Raw genomic sequence first — 19,532 nt, 5'->3', positions numbered from 1 at the left:
CTGCTGGAAGAGGATGTGACTATTCTTTCATTTAAGACATGCATTTTGGGTGTTAAAAGCTGTAGTAAATACATACTGAGGAAGCATCATGGTTGGTCTGTAATCCTTACCATTAGCCTGAACATGTATATTTATATTTATTTTGAATTTTTGGGGACGAGTCAAGTTTTACCATGGCTATATTTAATGATGCTACGTAAAAGTTTACAAGACAAAAGGGAAAGAAAATGGACCCTTAGATAAACTTAATTATCAAAGTCTTTCTTCCAGATTCCTTATGAGTCTCACCTCAATGTATAAACCTGTATTTATGTTGTATGGGGTCCAAAAGAAAACACACCCTTGTACATAAAATAGGACAGTTATATTAATTGTACAGCCCCTCAGGACTCTTGAAAGACTCCGGGTGAAGACAAATCTGCTTTGCTAAACTGGCTACATGCCAAGAGAGTGGAAGAATGATGAACCATCGGCGATAATAAGTATTATTGACCTGTTTTGGTGCAGAACAGAGGTGACAATAGAGACAAACTGCCCATTTATAGACACCAGGTTCTTGGCCACCAATCTCCAGACTAATATTGAGCCTACTTTGTTAAAAGTCAGAACAAATGCTCCATTATTAATTAGTTTAAATGTGATGATTCACTCTCAGTATTGGACCAATGAGGAGTTTTTCTACTATTTTCCCTTCAAACACTCACAGTTTTGCATATGTGTGCTTTTTCTGTGTCTTGCGTGCATATCAGTAAGTACAGGATCTGAAGAAACCCCAGGGAACAGTGCAAATATTTCACCACAAATACAAAGTATGATGGATGAAACTCACAACCACTTTAAATATTAAATAAATTAAATAATTATTATTTTAAGTAAACAAACCACTCCCCTTTACACGGTATTTCAGGGCGATACTTCTTCCCGAAACAAATTATCGTTGGATCATAAAGTAACTCTCCAGATACCGTTTCTTTAGTGTAGACCTGCAGATCATTTCTGTATGGGTTATTGATTTGCATATAAACAAATCTTTTCCTTTGAGTATTTTCGCCTCTGTTGGCAGGTCGGTGTTGGACAAGATGTTGAAGAGAAATTGTTGATGGTTAAATATATATATATATATATATATTTATATATATATATATCTGTAGCTGCAGACATACAAACATACACAAGTCTTATAATGGGTTTTATTCCTACTGGACCCCTCAGTCCTTGTACAGTCATAAAATTACCCTCAGACATTTGTGAGAGATATGATGTCCCGGTGGAGTTTGGCAGCACTCAGACAGTAAAGTCCTGATTAATAATGTATAAACAATAAAATAATACTCATCGTAATAAAGTGAAGTGAGCGGAAGGAGGGCTATTTTAGCTTCACTCCTCATTAAAAAAAAAAAAATTGGTTCCCTGAATCGAGACACGTTGACCTTTGTGTCCATGCACACCTTGCTGCTAACTTTCGACAGCCAATTTCTTCCCACAAATTTAGCATAAAATGTGACAAAATGCGTCGTACCCCATGAGACCCTCGTCACTGCCACATTATTGATGAGCCGAGATGACACAAACATGGCGCGAACACAAAATAGAATCAGAAGGCGTGAGGCCCTGTGCTGAGAAGTTTGTCACACCTCTGCACCGCGAACCTTAATATTCACCCAGGGATCTCCAGGTGAGACAGTGTATTCACAGCTTCATAACTTTATAATAACTATACAATAACCTCCTCCTTCATTCTTCTGGCTGCTTCCTCCAGGGCTTGCCAGATCATCAAACTTAATGCACAACAAGCTTTGAGTCTATTCGTAATCATCAACATTTTACTAAAAAATAACAAACAACAACAACAACAAAAAAAAACATACACTATATGAATCTAGGCCTTAGAATTTAAGGAAAGTTCTTAGTGACAGTCGGGAGATGAAAACCAAGACCTCAATCTCCGAGTCAAATCTTAAGAACACAACAACCATTTGCTAACATTTGCCAAAGTATCCTGAGGGGATGTCTAGTGTAAACAGCATGTACTTTTCGTGATACTGATGTCATACTGTAGTACAACAGGTTTTTTCTATTTTCTTTAAAATTCATCTTGATGCAACATCAATGAATTGTTGCATCAATTGAATTTTGTTACCTTTTTGTTGTTCCTTGGCAATTGCAGATATTTTAGTTGCTCTAGTTGGGCACTTGTTTACATCGGGATAGTCCTAGGACATGAACTATTGATGCTTTCTTCAAAGTTTCTCTCCAGAGAGACTATAATCTTGAGTCTTTTTTTTCTTCTTCTACTACACTAGGAAATGGATTCAGACAAACCATGGGCCTTGGTCTTACAGGGCGTGCATAAACAATCAGCTGTTGACGACCTGACAGTCATAGTGAAAAAATACTTCAACGTTATTAACATACATCAATTCAAACAAAACCCTCTCCTGTACGGCCCCAAAGTCCAGGCCTTGTTCGTATGGAGTGCCGTACCTGTGGAACGTTATCTGCTGGATTCCCTTCCCTCATTGAAGGTGATATCTAACGGAGGCACAGGCTTTGAACTCCTGGATGTACAGTACATCAACAGTCGAAATGTGAAGGTGACCAACACACCCGGAAAATTGAGCAGCTCAACTGCCGACCTAGCCATGGGCCTGCTTTTGGCATCAGCACGCAAAATTGTTGAGAGTAAATTAAGATAAAATAACAAGAATCCAAATATTTGCCTCATGTTTGCTTCAGGTTGGACATTAATGATAGTCATATTTTTTTTTCTCCATCTCACAGGCTTAAGAAGAGCTGGCGATACTGAACCGTCCATAATGGAAGAAAGATTTAGAGGGGTTGAGGTAACAGGAGCCACACTGGGAATTATTGGGATGGGAAACATTGGATACAAAGTAGCACAAAGAAGCAGAGGATTCGAAATGAAAGTTCTGTATCATAACAGGAGGCAGAGGTAAATACATCAAATATCCTTGTCGACTGAAGCAGCCACTGAGTTAGAGTGTTAAGGTGTATGTCTCTGTTTGATTTTTTTTTTCCCACAACTTTCTTTTCTTTTCCAAGTAATGTCAACGGTGTAATAAATAAAACCAGTAGTGGGCGGTAATGGTATTATGGTGGTATTAGCTTAGCTTAGCTCAGAGAATATTGACAAATGCCATGAATTAATCGCATAAGACAATATTTTCTGTGCGTTGTTGACAGAACGCTTTATATTTTTTAAATATTTGTGTTGAAAAGGTAGGTTTTTAAACCTTCTAAACCTTTTTTTTTTTCTTTGTATTTTAACCAATTTAACCAGTGGGTTTTCATCAGGAATAAAACTCCTCTTCTTCTTAGGAGTCTGGAAGATGAAAAGTCAGTAGGAGCGTCGTACTGTGAACGCCTGGATGACCTGCTGAGGAGGTCAGACTTTGTCATAATCGCTGTCAAGCTGACGCCTAGCACAACGGGCCTCCTCAGCCACAGAGAGCTGTCACTGATGAAACCAGAGGTTACACTCATCAACATCAGCAGAGGTGCCAAAAGAAACTGCATTTATCCCTCCAGGAATTACCCCAAAACTCTAATCTTCTGCTCCTATTTTGCTCCCTCACACGTCTTAGGTCAAGTGCTGGACCAAGATGCTTTAATCTCAGCTCTTCAGACTGGAACGATCCGTGCTGCAGCGTTAGACGTGACTCATCCTGAACCTCTACCCAGGTCTCTTCTCAGAATGTATTTGTAAAAGATGGAAAAACATCAAAAATGTGTGATTTGTATAGTACACATTCACATACAAGAAGCAAATACTTGACAAATCCTTCAACCAATTACCATCGTATATTGGTCCACTGAAATATCTTAGTCCCTTTCCCTCCTGTGCTTCATGTCTCACAGTGATCATCCTCTCCTTCACCTGCCCAACGTGCTCATCACCCCACATCGGCTTCAATACTACGACTGGAATCGCAAATATGCTCCAGACAATGGCCGACAACGCCCTGGCTGTGGTTAGAGGTTTACCAACTCCTAATGAAATCAAGCTGCAACACCTGAAATAAACACACGTTTTAACAGCAGCAACCTGTACAATTTCAGATTGATAAAGACAATAAAGAAAGCTTCATGGTCTCACACTTTTGTTTCATGTCAAAGCTGCTTTACTGGTTTCAGAAGTAAATGAAGTCTATAGGACACGTGTCAAACTCAGGCCTGGGGGGTCCCTACCCGGTGCAGAATACATTTAAAGTAAATATGTATAAAACAGTTAGGTTCTTATTCTTCCCTGCCACGGTTCCCATCTCTAGGCCGTACATGATTTAATCTACTGAGACCTAAACTCATCAACATCAGATTATTAGTGCAAAATAGTTTTTCAAGATAAAAAAAATGTCTTGAGAATGATTGTTTATTTTATTTCGGCTCGGTAATGTTATAATCTTATAATGAAGAAAACAAATGAGGCTGAGCATGAAGACAACAAGCCTGACCGTGAAATAGTCACTTGACAAAGCAATCTCGCCTCCAGGTTCAGCTTGATTATCTGAGTGGATTTGGAAGGGAATTATTTTACACCACCATAGACAAAAATAAAATAAAAAATATAAATAAACATCATTTCCATTCGGTTCAGATGGTTTTGGGTATAAATGCGTGCTGTGTGGTATTTCTTGATACTAAGGTGTAAGGGAAGTCAAAGACTTGGGTTCAGTGATTTGTTCAGAATCAGGGGGTTCACAGTGTTCAGTTCAACTGGTAGTTATAACTAGTTATAATTACACAAAATTGTTTTATTTGTTCTACCTGATGGATGTGGGTTGGTCCTTTTTGGGCGGAAACTTGACGTGTATTTTTTTTTTATATAAAAAGCCAGCCACACCCAACCTCTGCCTCTTTCTTCGGACTTTGTGGGAGAGGTTAGTGTTTTTCTGTTGTTCCTTGTTTTTAGTATTTTATTTAATTTTGCACAATATATTTACTTTATTTTATTATTTCTATATTAACTCCGTCAGATAATTTAAGATGTTTGTGAGAGCGGCTTTCATTTACACTTGCTTACAATTTTTTTTTAATTTGTTTAAAAATAATTTTTAAACAAATTAAAAAAAAGTGTGGACATGAAGTGTGGATTCATGAGGTGTTTATGGAACAAAACCAGACCTTTAGCTACCTTAGAAACAACCATCAAATGCATAAGATTTAACAATTAACGATTCGTTATCAAGTAGAGACTGATCTACTACATACCTTCCCATGACGAGCTTCATCGACATAATAAAACAAAAACAAAACAACACCACAGGAAACAGGACGTGTTGATTTACTGACACCTCTGGGGGAAAAATGAAATGTGATGTCATGGAAAATAATGTGTCCAAAACATAACAATTTTCAATTAAAAACATATAAAATGCTGCAACAGAAGAGCTTCAACTTCTGTGATCACTGAGGCTTGAAATTATACTTTTTTGTGCGTGTGGAATTTAAAGCCATTTGCTTTAGGCACCTGTATTTATTAACGTCTATATCTCACATACACACAACACACCGTAGACAATGACTACTGTAATGTTTAAAACCACAAAGATTAGGTTTCTGTGAATAATCTACAAACTGACTGTCTGATTTTTCATTAACTTCATTTGAATAATACAACAACTACATAGGACGAAGGTTGAGATCCTACTGTCGACTGCTTCCAGCAGACTCACGAGCGGACGGACAATAGATAAAGCTCGAGCTCAAGGTAAAAAAACAAAACATTTTGTTATCTGTATGTATGTTATCAGTCCAAATTGATCACTGACAAAAACTGGTTTCATCTGTGTGAATGTTCAGTAAAACATTTGAGATTTGGAGGTTGGTGCACATAAAATTACAAATCACCTTAGACAATCTTAAAATGTCTGATTTTTCTGTTTAAGACGCAAAATATATTTTTTTTCCTTTCTAAGTGATGTGTTCTGCTCCTCAGGTAATGGAGGAAGAAAAACCATGGGTATTGATCTCAGAGGTGGGGGGTGAGGCTGGTTTAAATGAAGAGCTTGCAGATATAGTGAAACAACACTTCAGAATCGTCCCCTACAAAGAACTTCTTGAAAACCCACAACACCTTGGCCCAAAAATCCAGGTCGCGTTCCAGTGGAAGTTCCTCCCAGAATTTAATCCAGGGCTGTTTAAAATGCTCCCCTCCCTAAAACTGGCGGTAAGTGGGGGGGTGGGCATCGACCATCTTGACGTGCCATTCATCAACAGTCTCGGGGTCAAAGTGGCCAACACTCCCGGAGCAGTGAGCGACGCCACGGCCGATTTCGCCATGGGTTTGCTTCTGACGTCTGCTCGCAAGATCCTTGAGGGTAAGGAACTAAAGGTTCACTGATGCAGAACAGAGACTGCAGCCGTTTGGAACAGGTTAATGTTTTTTCACAGCTGAAACACATTCACAGTGGCTTTGTCAATACAGGCACTCAACTTTATCACCATATATATATATATATATATAAAGACGCAGTAAGAAAACTCCTATCAGTTCCATAAACCCAGAGTCCAGTGTTAATGTCTTTCTTTTTATGTTACTGCTGCTCTTTTGTCCTAATAGGTCATCAAATAGCTATTGACCCAAAGACTGTCCGGATACAACAAAGCCTGATGGGTAGTGAAGTCACAGGATCAACTTTGGGGATTATCGGAATGGGAGATATTGGCTACAGAATTGCCCAAAGGAGTTGTGGATTTCAAATGAGGATACTGTATCACAACAGACGAAAAAGGTAACGTACAAAAGTCAACAAAACAAATACTAATACAGCAGAACCCCGAGATACGAACATCTCGACATAAGAGATTACGAGCACCTGGAGATACGAGCTCGGTCCTGGAATGGATTATTACACAATGAAAAATGTACTCTCAAAATCAAGAATCCAGTCGTATCTGTTTTTCCATGAAGGATAATCTGGCAATATTTAGGTGTATGTTTTATTGTAAAAGATGCTACATACTGGTCTCCAGTAAAGGCCCCCTACTGACCGACCTTGGTACAAAAAATGCTGGGGAGCACTGGTGTAGAGGACTGTCCAGAGTCCAAAGTAACAGTAATTTTTAATGGAAAGTTATTTTCCATATGTTAGAATATCTGTAGTACTCAAGTACTGCATGTCCTTTCCAGGAGTGCAGAAGATGAAGAGGCAGTTAAGGCAAGTTACTGTGAGGGACTGGATGATCTTCTGAGGAGGTCAGACTTTGTCATGTTAGCGGTCAAACTGACCTCCGATACCATTGGCCTCATCGGTCAACGAGAGCTGTCCCTCATGAAACCAACTGCTACTCTGATCAACATCAGTCGCGGTAAGAATGATGCATTTGTGCTTTAGTATCAAGTATCAAAATAATGTACCAATCTCCCCCCCAGGCCAAGTCGTGGACCAGGATGCTTTAGTCAAAGCTCTTCAGAGTGGAACTATTCATGCAGCCGCATTAGATGTAACTCATCCTGAACCTTTGCCGAGGTCTTGTCTCTCAGTTCCAGGATAAACAAACCATGTTCATTCATTATTCTGCTGATTGCTGACGGCTCTTCTGCTTGATCCTGTGCAGGGATCATCCGCTCCTCAGGATGCCTAATGTCCTCATTACTCCCCACATTGGTGTTAACACTTACAACACAACATGCAAAATGGTGGAGAAAATGGTAGAAAATGCCCTGGCTGCTACGAGAGGCTTACCTATACCGAATGAAGTCAGGTCAAAATGAAACGTGGTTGTTCCTGTCACAATTCAGAATAAACAACCATGTCCACTCCAGGAGTTCCTGATTTCTTATTTGTCTTTTCTTCGCACTAAAGTAGACTTTAGCTCCACTTTTCACATATTTAGCCCTTGAGTGAGTTGCTATTAGAATTGCTAGTGCTAATATGCTAATGCCAATGTTTAAACACAGTGCAACATAGAAGATCCAGAGGGGTGGAAATAATGAAATTCTTGTCAAGCACTAATACCTATACAAAAGTGGATCAACAACAAAGGAATCAGAGGAAAGAAATCCCAGTAAATTAAAAAAAATAAGAGAAGCTACAAAATCAGATATAGCTAATTGTTACCTAGTATAGTCATGTCAATTGCTAAATGTTGAAAATAATTGTAAAATCAGCTAAAGGTTAACATGATCTTACTGTATCTGTAATGCCAAAGAAAAAAGAAAATATATTACAATTCATATCTGAGAATTGTTTTTCAATGTTTTTTTTTTATTTTCAAATGCCTTTCGAGCATGAAGATCAAAGGTTCACTGGTTCTACCTGCGTGTGTTCGTGCAGAGACATACTCATCGGGGGATCATGGGATTAAGTTGATGGACACTCTAAATTGACCATAGAATGAATGTGAGCGTGAACGGTTGTTGTTGTTGTTCGTCTCTGTATGTGGGCCTGTGATGGACGCGTCAACTGTCCAGGGTGTACCTCGCTCTTACCTGTTGACCGATGAAATGAACTCCTCCTGACCCCAACACTAACCCTGCTACTGATTGGATAATGGACGGATGGTTTCTTGATGGATGGATGATGGATGGTCAATTCAACCACATCACAAAAAAAATTCAAAAAGATATTTATGATAATAAAAATGTCATAAGCATACATAAATAATTTAAAATTCACCAGGAGCTCGTGTTCTGACAACAAAACAAGGTAATTTCCTAGAAATAAAAATAGAAACTTAAAAATCATCAAACGCCTTTCAGGGCTTCGCACACATTTGCCTAACATGCCACTGTGTTAAATATAAAATATTATATCAATAAAATAAAAATACCTTCCTCGGCAGCACATTCTATAAAGTGAGCAGATTCAGAAGCAAAGCTGTATTTAAAGACAGAAACAGCAGCTATTAAGTGTTTGCGCCAGGTCTATGGATTATTTCCATTTCTAACCTTTAGCTAAGCAGGGCGTTAAAGTAAAAACCTTGTTGCTTGTTCATTGTTTAAAGGTCACTTGGCAGAGTTTTACTTTGAAGAATACAAAAACATAGTACTTTTTTTTTCTTAAGGTCAGCCTATATTCAGCCCAGTCAGTGAATGAAGATTTTATTTTTAATGTTCGACTCTGTACTTCTGTGTACTTTTATTTTGTTTTACAAAGCACAACAATCTGTTAGTCAGGTGAGGAGCAGTAAGGAGTACTTTTTTTAAACAATATTTGAAATACTGGGATTTTGGTTTACTTTATTGTAGTGGTCATTTTAGTTACATCTCAAATTTTAAGTTAAGTCATCCATGGCTCAGTGATCACATGATCAGGTTTGTGATTGAAGGATAGTTTAAATCCTATTATAGGAAGAAAAAAACCCTCCATCAACAGCTTATCCTTCTAACAGTTAGCATTCACTTTCAGCTACTAGTAGTGAGTTTGTTCAACTTTCGTGTTTTTGTTTTTTTTTTTTGGCAGAAACCATGTTTTTTTTTTTCACTTTTTCTGCATTTCTTTTTATGCAAATTTTTAAACCTTTTTCTCTTTGCAAAATATTTTATTTTATATTTATCTATTTTTAAATTTGTAATAGATACAGTTGCACTTAAAACCATTTATTCATGAGTAAATACTGTATGCATCATCTACTGTGTCATCTTCCTGTCTCCGAGCTGACCACAGTTTTGAATATGCTAAGAAAAAACAAACAAAACAAAAACGGCTGATTACAGCAAAAGAGTTGAAGGTCATGTTTGCAACACGATGCTCCAGCTACAGTCGGCTCCAAATGAGGCTCTGGAGGCTGATGTTTGTCAGCAAATGGTACAGACCAGAACGGACAACAGTTAGGCTGCCACTCACATTCAATTTATGATCGTATTTTTCAAAAGGGCACGCTGTCTAGAAAATGAAGGGCACCCTTCCAGCGGGCAGCCCACACTTGGGCCTCCCTGAAGCCCACAAAGCGTCTGACTCTGGCTGGCCCACCGGTTCCATGAAGGTTGCTCCTATAAACTGTGAAGGTCCCCCCACCCCCACCCCCCGTATGCTGCAGAATTCTACATTAGTTCAACACAGCCGTGACCTCCCGCAACTGCAGGTGCCCTTGAGATCTCTTTGCACTGTCAATGGCTCCTTATAGTCACTTAATCACTAAATCACCATTTTTTTAATATAGGCTGATTCGCACATGAAGGTCTTTCGTTTGTGTTCCATAGGCTCATTTGTTTCAGAGCAAAATTACACTGGGATGTGGGGAATTAGATATACATCAGGCTCCACTGAGATTCAGCTCATCATTTTAGCAGGTGTTTTAACTTTGTTGAATTACAGGAAGTGGCCTGTGAGTTTGTTTGGTAAAACACTCTGGAGCTGGTTTAAAAAAAAAATTCTTCTGGGAGGCGTGTTTCGAAGATGATTAAAGATAGCGTTGGTAACTTTTTAACACGGCCGTCATGTGTATTGTTTTTGTTATAATGGTCTTAAGCACAAGCAACAACAGGGAACAAAGAAACTACTACTTTTAACGGAGTAATCGCATGTTGGTCATTAAAATCTAACTTTGAATGTCCCATTTGTGCTAGCTTATACATACGTATATACAGTGTTCCCCCTCTATATCGCGGTTCTCCCTTTGCCCCCTCAGTTTATTGCTGAATTGTTTATATATAGATTTGCTGTAACGTGAAATCTAGCAAAAAATAAACTAAAAGAAATTTTAAAACAATTATACATTCTCGTTTTGAAATTGAGATAAGCACATTTGTGAACGATCGCTGGTAGCTTTGTTTAGCTAGACAAGACCGTATGGAGCATACCATTGGCTAATACAACGAGTACTCGGTGTACTATTGGCTAATTGAGCATGCGTTTCTGATCTTCGCGCTGATTGGCTCATGCATCGTAGCATCTCTCAGCATCTCCCCTTGTCTATCCTTTCGTTCATTTTGCTCTGCATCACGATTATTATTACAACTCTACTGTGCATATAATTGTGTGGGAAAGGGTCATACAGTCTAAGGAGGGTAGATAACAGTGTGGGGGAGGTTCGTAAAAGGGTAAATATATACGGAAGGCCGAAGCCAAGAACAAAGGAAACGTTTCTCTGATATAGTCTTGCCTCCCCCTCCCATGAGGGTGAAGCACCGCCAAACAGTGTATCAGTACTTTTCCCATGTGTAGACAAAGCTGCCTTTAACTGGTTTGGTTCCCTGATCAGATGTGCTAGCTGTAGCAAAGCAGTACACAGATGCCTGTGGTTTGTAACAAGCTGGAGTGGCCCTCACCATTTTATTAGGACATGAAATCAGACACTGGGTTACCAAACATGTCGGAGAGAGTTTACAGCCCAAAGTTTTGGGGTTTCACTCCAGACTGTGACTTCCAACTTTTGACGAGACAACTGAATCTGAGAAGCGAGATTATTAGTGGAAGTTTTTTGGATAGCTGTAGACTTCCTGACCCTGTCTTTAAGAGTCCGATACTTTAAGGCCTCGTTGGCTGCAGCTGACCTGTTATTTCTCATTTACATGTCACGTACTGTATCTCTCCTACAAACTCATTCTGCTGATGCATTTCCTTATCTATATACCAGACCGAATGCTTCACTAATGGTCTGGAGTTGAACCTTGCAGACACACCGTACACTTGGACCCTGAAAATCTAAGGAATCCATTTGCAATTCCCCGCTGCTCAAACCCTGCTGAGCTGACACACTTTCTCCGTTTTCACTAATGAAAAGTGGAAGGAATGAGGTCCCGCAGGGATTTAGAAAAATGCGAGCAGGAAGTGCAGGGCCCACGTATGTCCACATGAAACGACCTGTAATGGTGCATTTCTGAAAAATCTCATTAGTTCAGACCTTCACTTTAAAACACTTTAAAACTTTAATATCAAATAGAACCGGAAAAAAGGTGATTAGATTAACTTGAAATTGCATAATCACGCCTTCCAAAGTAATTGTCTGAAGCACCTACAAACTTGTGTTCCTACAACGACGTACAGTTTCATTTTATGAGAATAAACCTGTATTGTTATTTTGTTTTATTTTTATATTTCATCTTGTTAAAGGCAGTAAAGAAGAACTTTAATGGCAATGATTACATTTATTTTCTAAATACAGAACTCTTTTTTTTATCTTACCTTTATTACTATTTAGTAATTTTCTAGATTTTCTGGAGACTCACAGATCGCACACTCACTGCAGTATTGAGGATTGAATGTAAAAACCTCCGACTTTTATTTTATTACAAAAAAGGCGTTGTTTTTGTTTTACACAGAATAATTACCCAGTAAGATACTGTACTGATAAACATGACTTTGTATCTAGAATGTTTCTGCCCCCGTAGGGAAATTTATTTTTGAGTTCACTGCTGAACTATGCAGGAAACAACAAGTAATGAAGAAATAATTCTGTATTAGCTGTACATTAGGAGTTAAAAAAAACTAACTGTGTTTATGAAGATTTATGGAGAAGGCTTTCATGGTTTCATGGAGGAGTTCATGCTGCACTGCGTAAAGGCTGGAGATTCATGCACATTCAGCAGCAGTTCCCACTCTTAGACTTTTCCACCAACTCCAGTGGCCTTTGATTGGGTTAAATCATTTACTGAATTGCAACGTAAAACAGTATTTCAGGATTTAGAGACAATTCCCAAACTCCTTCTTTGCTTCTTAGATGTATTCTCCTCGGTCGCCCTCTATGGAACATCCCAGTCTAATTTCCTTGACCTTGACCGACCTGCTGTCCCCGTGCCTTGGGTTCAAGTCAGACACCACACCCAGGTATCTGACTGCATTACAGGGCATTGTAATGTTATGACAGCAGTAGCACAGTACTGCTACACAGGTACTGTGTAATAGTAATGCACAGGTACACCAGGAAAAGAACCCACTTTATAACCAAAAATTTTACAAGGCCCGAAACGTTGTTAACTTTAACTGCACTGTGACCTCATCTGCCCAAATCTACCTCTTAATAAAAAAAAAAGGAAGCTTCAGAAAACATTTTATGTTAAAGAAGCAGTTGTTGTTAAGTCTGGACCCTGCTGAAAGAAAACCTTTGTTGTGCGCAGTTACAGGTCACAGAATGTGATGGGTCACAGAGTCTCCTGTACCACCGGCGGGCAGTGCATTCATCCATCCACAGCGCATCAACAAAATGCCATGTCTTCGTGTGGAAGAGCTGATGAATATTTAAACAAACGTCCGGTTCCTCTGTGTGACAGACCGACAGATATTTCACTTCACAGACAGTTTCTTGAATTTAAAGGGCTTTTAAGTTCTTTCACGCCCGACAACTTCAAAGACTTACGCAGACCACACATGTGCGATGCAAGAAGTGATGAAGTGAAGTCATAAAACCCAACCATTTTGACTCTGCAGTCAATCGCTACCAAACAGGTAGTGAATAGTCTGCCAAAAGGGATCATGTGAACAAATGAGTGTTGAAAATTGTAATTTTGATAATGACAGGCATCAACTGACTAAATTGGATGAGTTTTTTTTACTTTATGCACAGTGCAGAAAAGTAAAATGATTTTGAAGTCTTTTGCCATTTAATCCTCTGTCTTGACTCTGCACGGACGTGGAGGCTGGAGGTGTACGGGACCAGGGGCTGATAAGGGTTGTGATGAAATTTGATTTGCAAAGAAGCTCTGTGTCAGCTCATCTTATTGCGGAATGAAAGAGAGAGAGAGAGAGAGAGATAAAAAGATTGTTTGAGATATGAGTTGTAAGAAAATCTGTACGGAGTGAATGTGCTGAGATTGAAGTTTTACTTTGTGCACTGGTGGTCGACCAAGTTCAAAGGTTTAAACTTAACCAACGTTGGGACATCTGTTTCGGGCAGGCTGCAGTGCGGTGTGGTGATCACTCAGAAGAACAGGCTGCAACGGGCATTGGGAATTTGCCAGGTTCCCACCGAGGAACAGTGGCGCAAATTTGGGCAAAAAAGAAGAAAAAAACATTGTATTATATCACATACAGTATTACACCGGTGTGTCTTAAAGTGTGGGGTGGGGAACAGATTATAAAATATGACTAGGTCGACCAATATTATCGACCCGATATTAGCATCATTTATAATCTATTTAAATAGCATAATATCTGTAAGAATCGTTATCATTTTTCTTTAAAATTTAAAACCCGAAAACACAATCGCGAAATGATATGGGCTCTAAAAATAGTGCAATGCCCCGGCGACACATTTTTATTGAAACACACCTGCAGTAACTCGTCCTAAACTTACCGCTCTCAAATCAGCGTTTCCAAAAACACCTTTTCCTCCTCTCACACTCTCTCTCCCTCATACACCCGCTCTCCCTTCCATACCCATAAACTGTTAACCTCTTCATAACACATAAACAGAACGTTATTAACGCTAATGTCCTGTGTGGGGGCGGGGGGAGGGGGAGGGGCGGGTTGGAGGGGGGCACGGCTTTAACCCATCACCTTAGTGAGCAGGCGGCACTTAACCACCAGATTACAACTGCTGTGTTATATCAGTCGACATCGGAGTTGAAAATTGTTTGAACAATATCTGCATATGAGATGTGGGCACAAATCCAACATCGGACATCCCTAAATATGATGTTACTTGGTGTTGGTGCAATGAAATTAGCGTAAAAAACTCCCAAACATTAGCCCATAAAAACCTGTATACTATGATAAAGCTGGCACAAGATAGGTACGCTCAGCTAAGGTCTGTTGTTGTTTTTTTGTTTTTTTTTTTTTGTCATCACTCAACTCCATTGATTAAGTCTGGGTTTGGTGCATGGACCACACACACACACACACACACACACACCGTAGTCTGGCCTGGGTGTGTGTCAGCAGATTGTACTCTAATGACTCAGACGTCTATAATATCATCATTAAGTACAGAGCCTGAGTAAATGCAACCACTCCCTTCATACCATCGAAGGAGATTTGAAGTGACATTTATATAAAAAAGCCTGGCCTTCATATCTGACAAATCAATAGTGAAAAAGACTTGCTTCCTAGTAGATGGCATATTGATAGAAATACGTCCTTACACGTGCTGTTCCATTTGACTTTTAATGGAGTATAATTGAACAGTACGGAGATTAAAGCCACGAGAGCTGCCGCGATGATCACAGATGGCACATATAGCTCTTTAATAACATTTCCTACATCACACCCAATGACAACTATTACTGGTTCATTAAAAATGATGAATCTATTTATTAGAGTCAATGCTCAGATTTGAGGAAGCTGTTGGACGGATGTCTCCACTGCTTCCTGTCACCATCTGTTCTTATCGTCTCTACAGGAGTGACACAGTTAGTGTCAAACATGGAGAAGAGGGAAAAAAAAGAAAACGTATTAGTTTTCCTTTTATTTTCCCAGAGCAAATATTGTTCTCTTTCCCACGCATGGATGGATGGCAGGCAGGGGGCCTGCAGGGCACACACCCGGGGGCCTCGGTGCCTCGGCATGAAGTGACTGTTAATTTTTTTCCATATTTGAAAGTCAAAGAGCTCGGAGATCACACAGAGATGCGAAATGAGGCCACAGAGACCTCGAAAGACAACAATGAGACAACAGTTATAATTGTGCTTTAAACCTTAATCACATGGTAATTATTGTAAACACGGTGACACTGCGCCCCCCCTAATGAGGTGGGAATTTTGAACCGAATTACGATGCTTCCTGAAAGCCTTGGGGCAGTTCATTAAGGATGCATATTTAATCTGGGAAACATGGCCTCCAGTTGGGCTCAGAATAGACCCCGTTGCTCTTGGCGTCGATGCCGCAAAAGTTTGGAAACACCTTTGAGGTGTTGTTTCAATTTGAAAAAAGATTGCATCATGTGGTGTGTGCAGATTTATCAGGCACAAAAGTCTTCAGTTGGAGTCACGTTATGCACTCGCTATTGATGAAAACAGTCTGGCGACGCGGCACCATTACCGTGCAGGAGGCGGCCATTAGGCGGTGGCTAACTGTGCCCAAAAGGGCATGAACATGGTCAGCAGCAATATTCCAACAGGCTGTAGCAGCCACACCATGACTCACTGGTAATAAGGGCCCTGGAGTGTGCCAACAGAAGCCTCTCTACAATCCATACACCAACCATGACACACAACACAAGGCAAGTTGGATCCACAAATTCACAATTGTGTTGCCAGATTCTGAGGCGACCATCTGCAGCCTCAACTGAGATCGAGAAAACCAAACTGCATTTGTCCAGTCCTCCTCTTCCCGGGTTTTAGTCGATTCTGCGCCTACTGCAGTACTCATACTTTATACTACCCAAGCTGTGCGCGATAACTTTCATGTCTTAATTGTAGGGCAAAAACGATTCATTGACAGTAACGGCTCATGTCAAAAAGCAGATAGCGTGTCCCAAAGCGCTCTTTAAATCTGATTGGCTTACACTGATATATCATCGTCAACTTAACCAATAGTCATAATCACTCTATAAAATCAGTGGGAACATTACTCTACACGGAAGGAGCATTTACACCAGTGCACAACAAGCTGCCCAAAAAAAAACCAAACTTTGATGACCAAAAGATCACCATGACGTTCGTCCCGGAGGACGGAATCGTCACAAAGTGATCGTTGCGTGTGGCTGTGTAGTTCGCCCTCTGTCAAGGTGATGACCTCATGAAATGACTTCTACTTTTATTGTCAGGTTAGTCGACGTGTAAAAAAAAAAAGAAAAAAAAGAAAAGAAAAAACAGAAGTCATCAATGCCCTCAGTTGCTGCATCATCAACGAAGTAGACCACGTTATTCCATGAGGGCTAGTGTGTTATTTCTGCTGACACTCCAAATCGACTACACACACCCTTACAGGTAATTAAGAGTACACACCCTCCAGCAGGTGACCCAGTGGGAACCGATCAATCCTCGAGTCCATTTAAACGGTTCTGTAGAAGACTTTATATATGTGACTCCTTGACTAGGGATTTGACAACTCAAGTGCATCAGCACCACGTGTTTAACGTTCAGATTTAAGTGAAGACAAACCAATACTATGAATAATTGAGAGCTTTAGAGCAACCATTTTTTCTAGACTCAGATATAGAAGTTTGCAGTTCGAGGAGAAAAAAAAAATCAACTACAGCTAGAACTATATGGTCGTACAGTTGGACTTGTTCGGAAAGGCATGTGCCGGGACGTGCTGCCCTCGAGAGGCAGTGACCAGATGCAGAAAGTTTACTTCAAGTCCAAACTTAAACTCTTCCAGCGAGGCAATCCATGGAAAAACAAAGGAACACAGGCAGGAACAAAGGACACAGGAGGAGACGGAAACCCACACACAGCACAGGGACCTGGGGGAACAACTAACATGCACTGAACAATGACACAAACACAGACTGAGTGAGGTATTTATACCCAGGGCAGCAGGTGAGACCAGTGAGACTGATTAGCAGGGAATCACAGGACACCAGGTGAGCAGGTGGAAGCAGTTGCACTGATGAGGGGGTGTGGCTACAAGAGAGGTGGAAGAAGCTGTTCTGCTCCCACTGCAGCCAAAAATTGTTCTCAGGACATGGACGTGCCTCCGAAGATACTTTGTCCTTCGTCCATTGTCTATTGCAACAGCTGCTCAGGATGTGCTGCCTCCTCAGCATGTCCCCTGCAACTACACCGTGGATGTGCTGCTGACTCTACTTCACCCAACACATGCAGATTAGATAGTCTAGTGAACACTCCGACTCTGAGGTTCAGCTCTGCGTGTCAGCTTCCTGAAGATTGCGTCCATCACAAACATCCTGCAGTTTCTGGCTGACTCTGCAGTTTTAAGGCCCAGGAGCCAAGACACAAACTTTCACTTCGGGTGTAGACACGTCTGCCTGCAGGGACCGAACTAGTGGGAAGTAAATATTATTATATAACACAGGGGTGTCAAACTCATTTTGGTTCACGTTCACAACCTAATTAGATGTCAAGTGGGCCGGACAAGTACAATCATAACATAATAAATTATTCACATCCATGTCTTAGTTGTTGTTAAGGTTTGTTTAGAACAGGCATGTGCAAACCATGGCCCGAGGGCCGGATGTGGCCCGTTTAGCTTTTTAATCCGGCCGCCAAACTTGTCTAAATTATATCATTATATCTAAATTATATCATTATCATTATACGGCTGCCTATGCCTGCAATGCCCGCATTTACCCAGTAGATGGCGTAAAAAAGGCTAAAAGCATCTTAGCATTTTAGCCTTTATGCACGACTTTAGCTTATTTCACATGAACGCTCCATCTATCTACCTGACCCATGGCCCCCCGTCCAACTTTAGTACCAACTGTGGCCCACGAGTCAAAGTTTTGCCCACGTCTGGTTTAGAGGGCTTATTTCACATGAACGCTCCATCTATCTACCTGACCCATGGCCCCCCGTCCAACTTTAGTATCAAGGTTGATCAACACGTCAAAGTTAGGCAGAGGCCTGGTTCTGGAGGTTAATCTGTTAATACGTAAATTGAGGAACAGATACTTGTTTTTTTCACAGTGAGATTGTATCCTGTGTGTGTGGTCAGTTCCTGTTCCTGCTCTACACTCAACACTCAAACTACACTCCCAAAATCTGGACTGTCCCTTTAAAGACCGTCAGCCATTACAAACAATCAAGTTTTCTCCGTCCGCAGAAATGTCCGACGTCCAACGAAACGGATTTAAATCCAGTATGACAGTCAAATTAGCCCGCCTGACAGCCACAATCACTGCACAGTAAAAACTGCCTGTCTTTTCCATTTGTGACATTTGAGGTGAACATTAACTGAAGCTCCTGACCTGTGTCTCTCTGTTATTATTCAAACAGCACCGATGCCAACACTCAGGGACAATTCAAGGATATTTCAAGCGCTCCAGACTCAACAAACTTCAGCTCAGTGACCTGGGGAGGAAAGCATTTCGAGCCCCAACAACATCCTCTCAACCCCAGTCGGTTTACTGATGAACAATAACTCCTCACGGCATTAAAATTGACAACCAACCTTTTTTTTAATCTCCTTCACCTTATCTCACCTCCCTTCCCACCCCTGCTTTTTTTTGACTCCCTAAAGCATAAGTGCTCTTCATGGCTCATATACCGATGCTCTGAAATTACAAAGCGTTTGGCAGCTAGCTGGTGGAATAGCTCTGTTTTCTGACAAAGCTGTAGTTAGGTCCTTTTTTTTTTATCAAGGTTGATCAACACATCTAAGAGGTTCACACAAAGGTCATTATCACTGCAGACTAATATAATTCCATCATGTGCCTCCAACCCACAGACATTTCACTACCGTACAGTGATGTGGAAGGAAAAAACAAATGACAAATTAACAGCAAAAATCCTGTTTATTTAGACGAGCGGTCAGAGAGTCGATGCCGTACAACAGCAGGTTTACCAGAATGTAGCTGTCATGTTGCAGGTTGAATGCCGCATTGCATTGCCATTTGTTTAAAGGGAGATTTTAAATGAACACCATGTGTCATTTGGCAGCGGCTTCACGTGTAATTGAAACAGAGGGACACTCCGCAGGTGCTGCTGCAGGTGCAGGCTCGCAAATCAAATTACAGCTCAAATGCAATTTTTGGACATTATTTCACGGCCTTAATTGAAAAGTGCTGCT

The 19,532-nt window shown here is 40.4% G+C and overlaps 3 protein-coding genes across 6 annotated transcripts in view; 2 read left to right on the top strand and 1 right to left on the bottom strand.

Annotated features, from left to right (window-relative positions):
- Positions 1–19,532, bottom strand: part of phf11 (PHD finger protein 11) — a 959,893-nt gene that overhangs the window by 241,793 nt on the left and 698,568 nt on the right. The gene's annotated exons all lie outside the window — the stretch shown is intronic.
- On the top strand, positions 2,301–3,997 carry LOC103391766 (probable 2-ketogluconate reductase). The gene is made up of 5 exons (XM_008328165.3): positions 2,301–2,682; positions 2,782–2,953; positions 3,340–3,518; positions 3,606–3,702; positions 3,880–3,997. Exons 1-5 carry the CDS (start codon positions 2,307–2,309, stop codon positions 3,995–3,997), a joined length of 942 nt encoding a protein of 313 aa, XP_008326387.2. The 5' UTR covers positions 2,301–2,306.
- Positions 5,619–8,065, top strand: LOC103391744 (probable 2-ketogluconate reductase). Its single transcript, XM_025064099.1, has 6 exons — positions 5,619–5,728; positions 5,957–6,338; positions 6,581–6,752; positions 7,151–7,329; positions 7,394–7,490; positions 7,579–8,065. The coding sequence occupies exons 2-6, from the start codon at positions 5,960–5,962 to the stop codon at positions 7,733–7,735; spliced, it is 984 nt and encodes a 327-aa protein (XP_024919867.1). The 5' UTR covers positions 5,619–5,728; positions 5,957–5,959; the 3' UTR covers positions 7,736–8,065.

This window comes from Cynoglossus semilaevis, chromosome 16 (genome assembly GCF_000523025.1).
Source record: "Cynoglossus semilaevis isolate Cse_v1.0 chromosome 16, Cse_v1.0, whole genome shotgun sequence".
NCBI classification, from domain to species: Eukaryota; Metazoa; Chordata; class Actinopteri; order Pleuronectiformes; family Cynoglossidae; genus Cynoglossus; species Cynoglossus semilaevis.
Note: the sequence above shows the minus strand (reverse complement) of the source record. Positions and strands in the feature narration are given on the sequence as shown.

Excerpts from the sequence above, each read along its gene's own strand:
- LOC103391766 (XM_008328165.3), top strand. The coding sequence starts at position 2,307 with ATGGATTCAGACAAACCATGGGCCTTGGTCTTACAGGGCGTGCATAAA. Across the intron at positions 2,683-2,781 it reads AGCACGCAAAATTGTTGAGA|GCTTAAGAAGAGCTGGCGAT; the intron begins GTAAATTAAGAT and ends TCCATCTCACAG. Across the intron at positions 3,519-3,605 it reads ACTCATCAACATCAGCAGAG|GTCAAGTGCTGGACCAAGAT; the intron begins GTGCCAAAAGAA and ends CACACGTCTTAG.
- LOC103391744 (XM_025064099.1), top strand. The coding sequence starts at position 5,960 with ATGGAGGAAGAAAAACCATGGGTATTGATCTCAGAGGTGGGGGGTGAG. Across the intron at positions 6,339-6,580 it reads TGCTCGCAAGATCCTTGAGG|GTCATCAAATAGCTATTGAC; the intron begins GTAAGGAACTAA and ends TTGTCCTAATAG. Across the intron at positions 6,753-7,150 it reads TATCACAACAGACGAAAAAG|GAGTGCAGAAGATGAAGAGG; the intron begins GTAACGTACAAA and ends TGTCCTTTCCAG.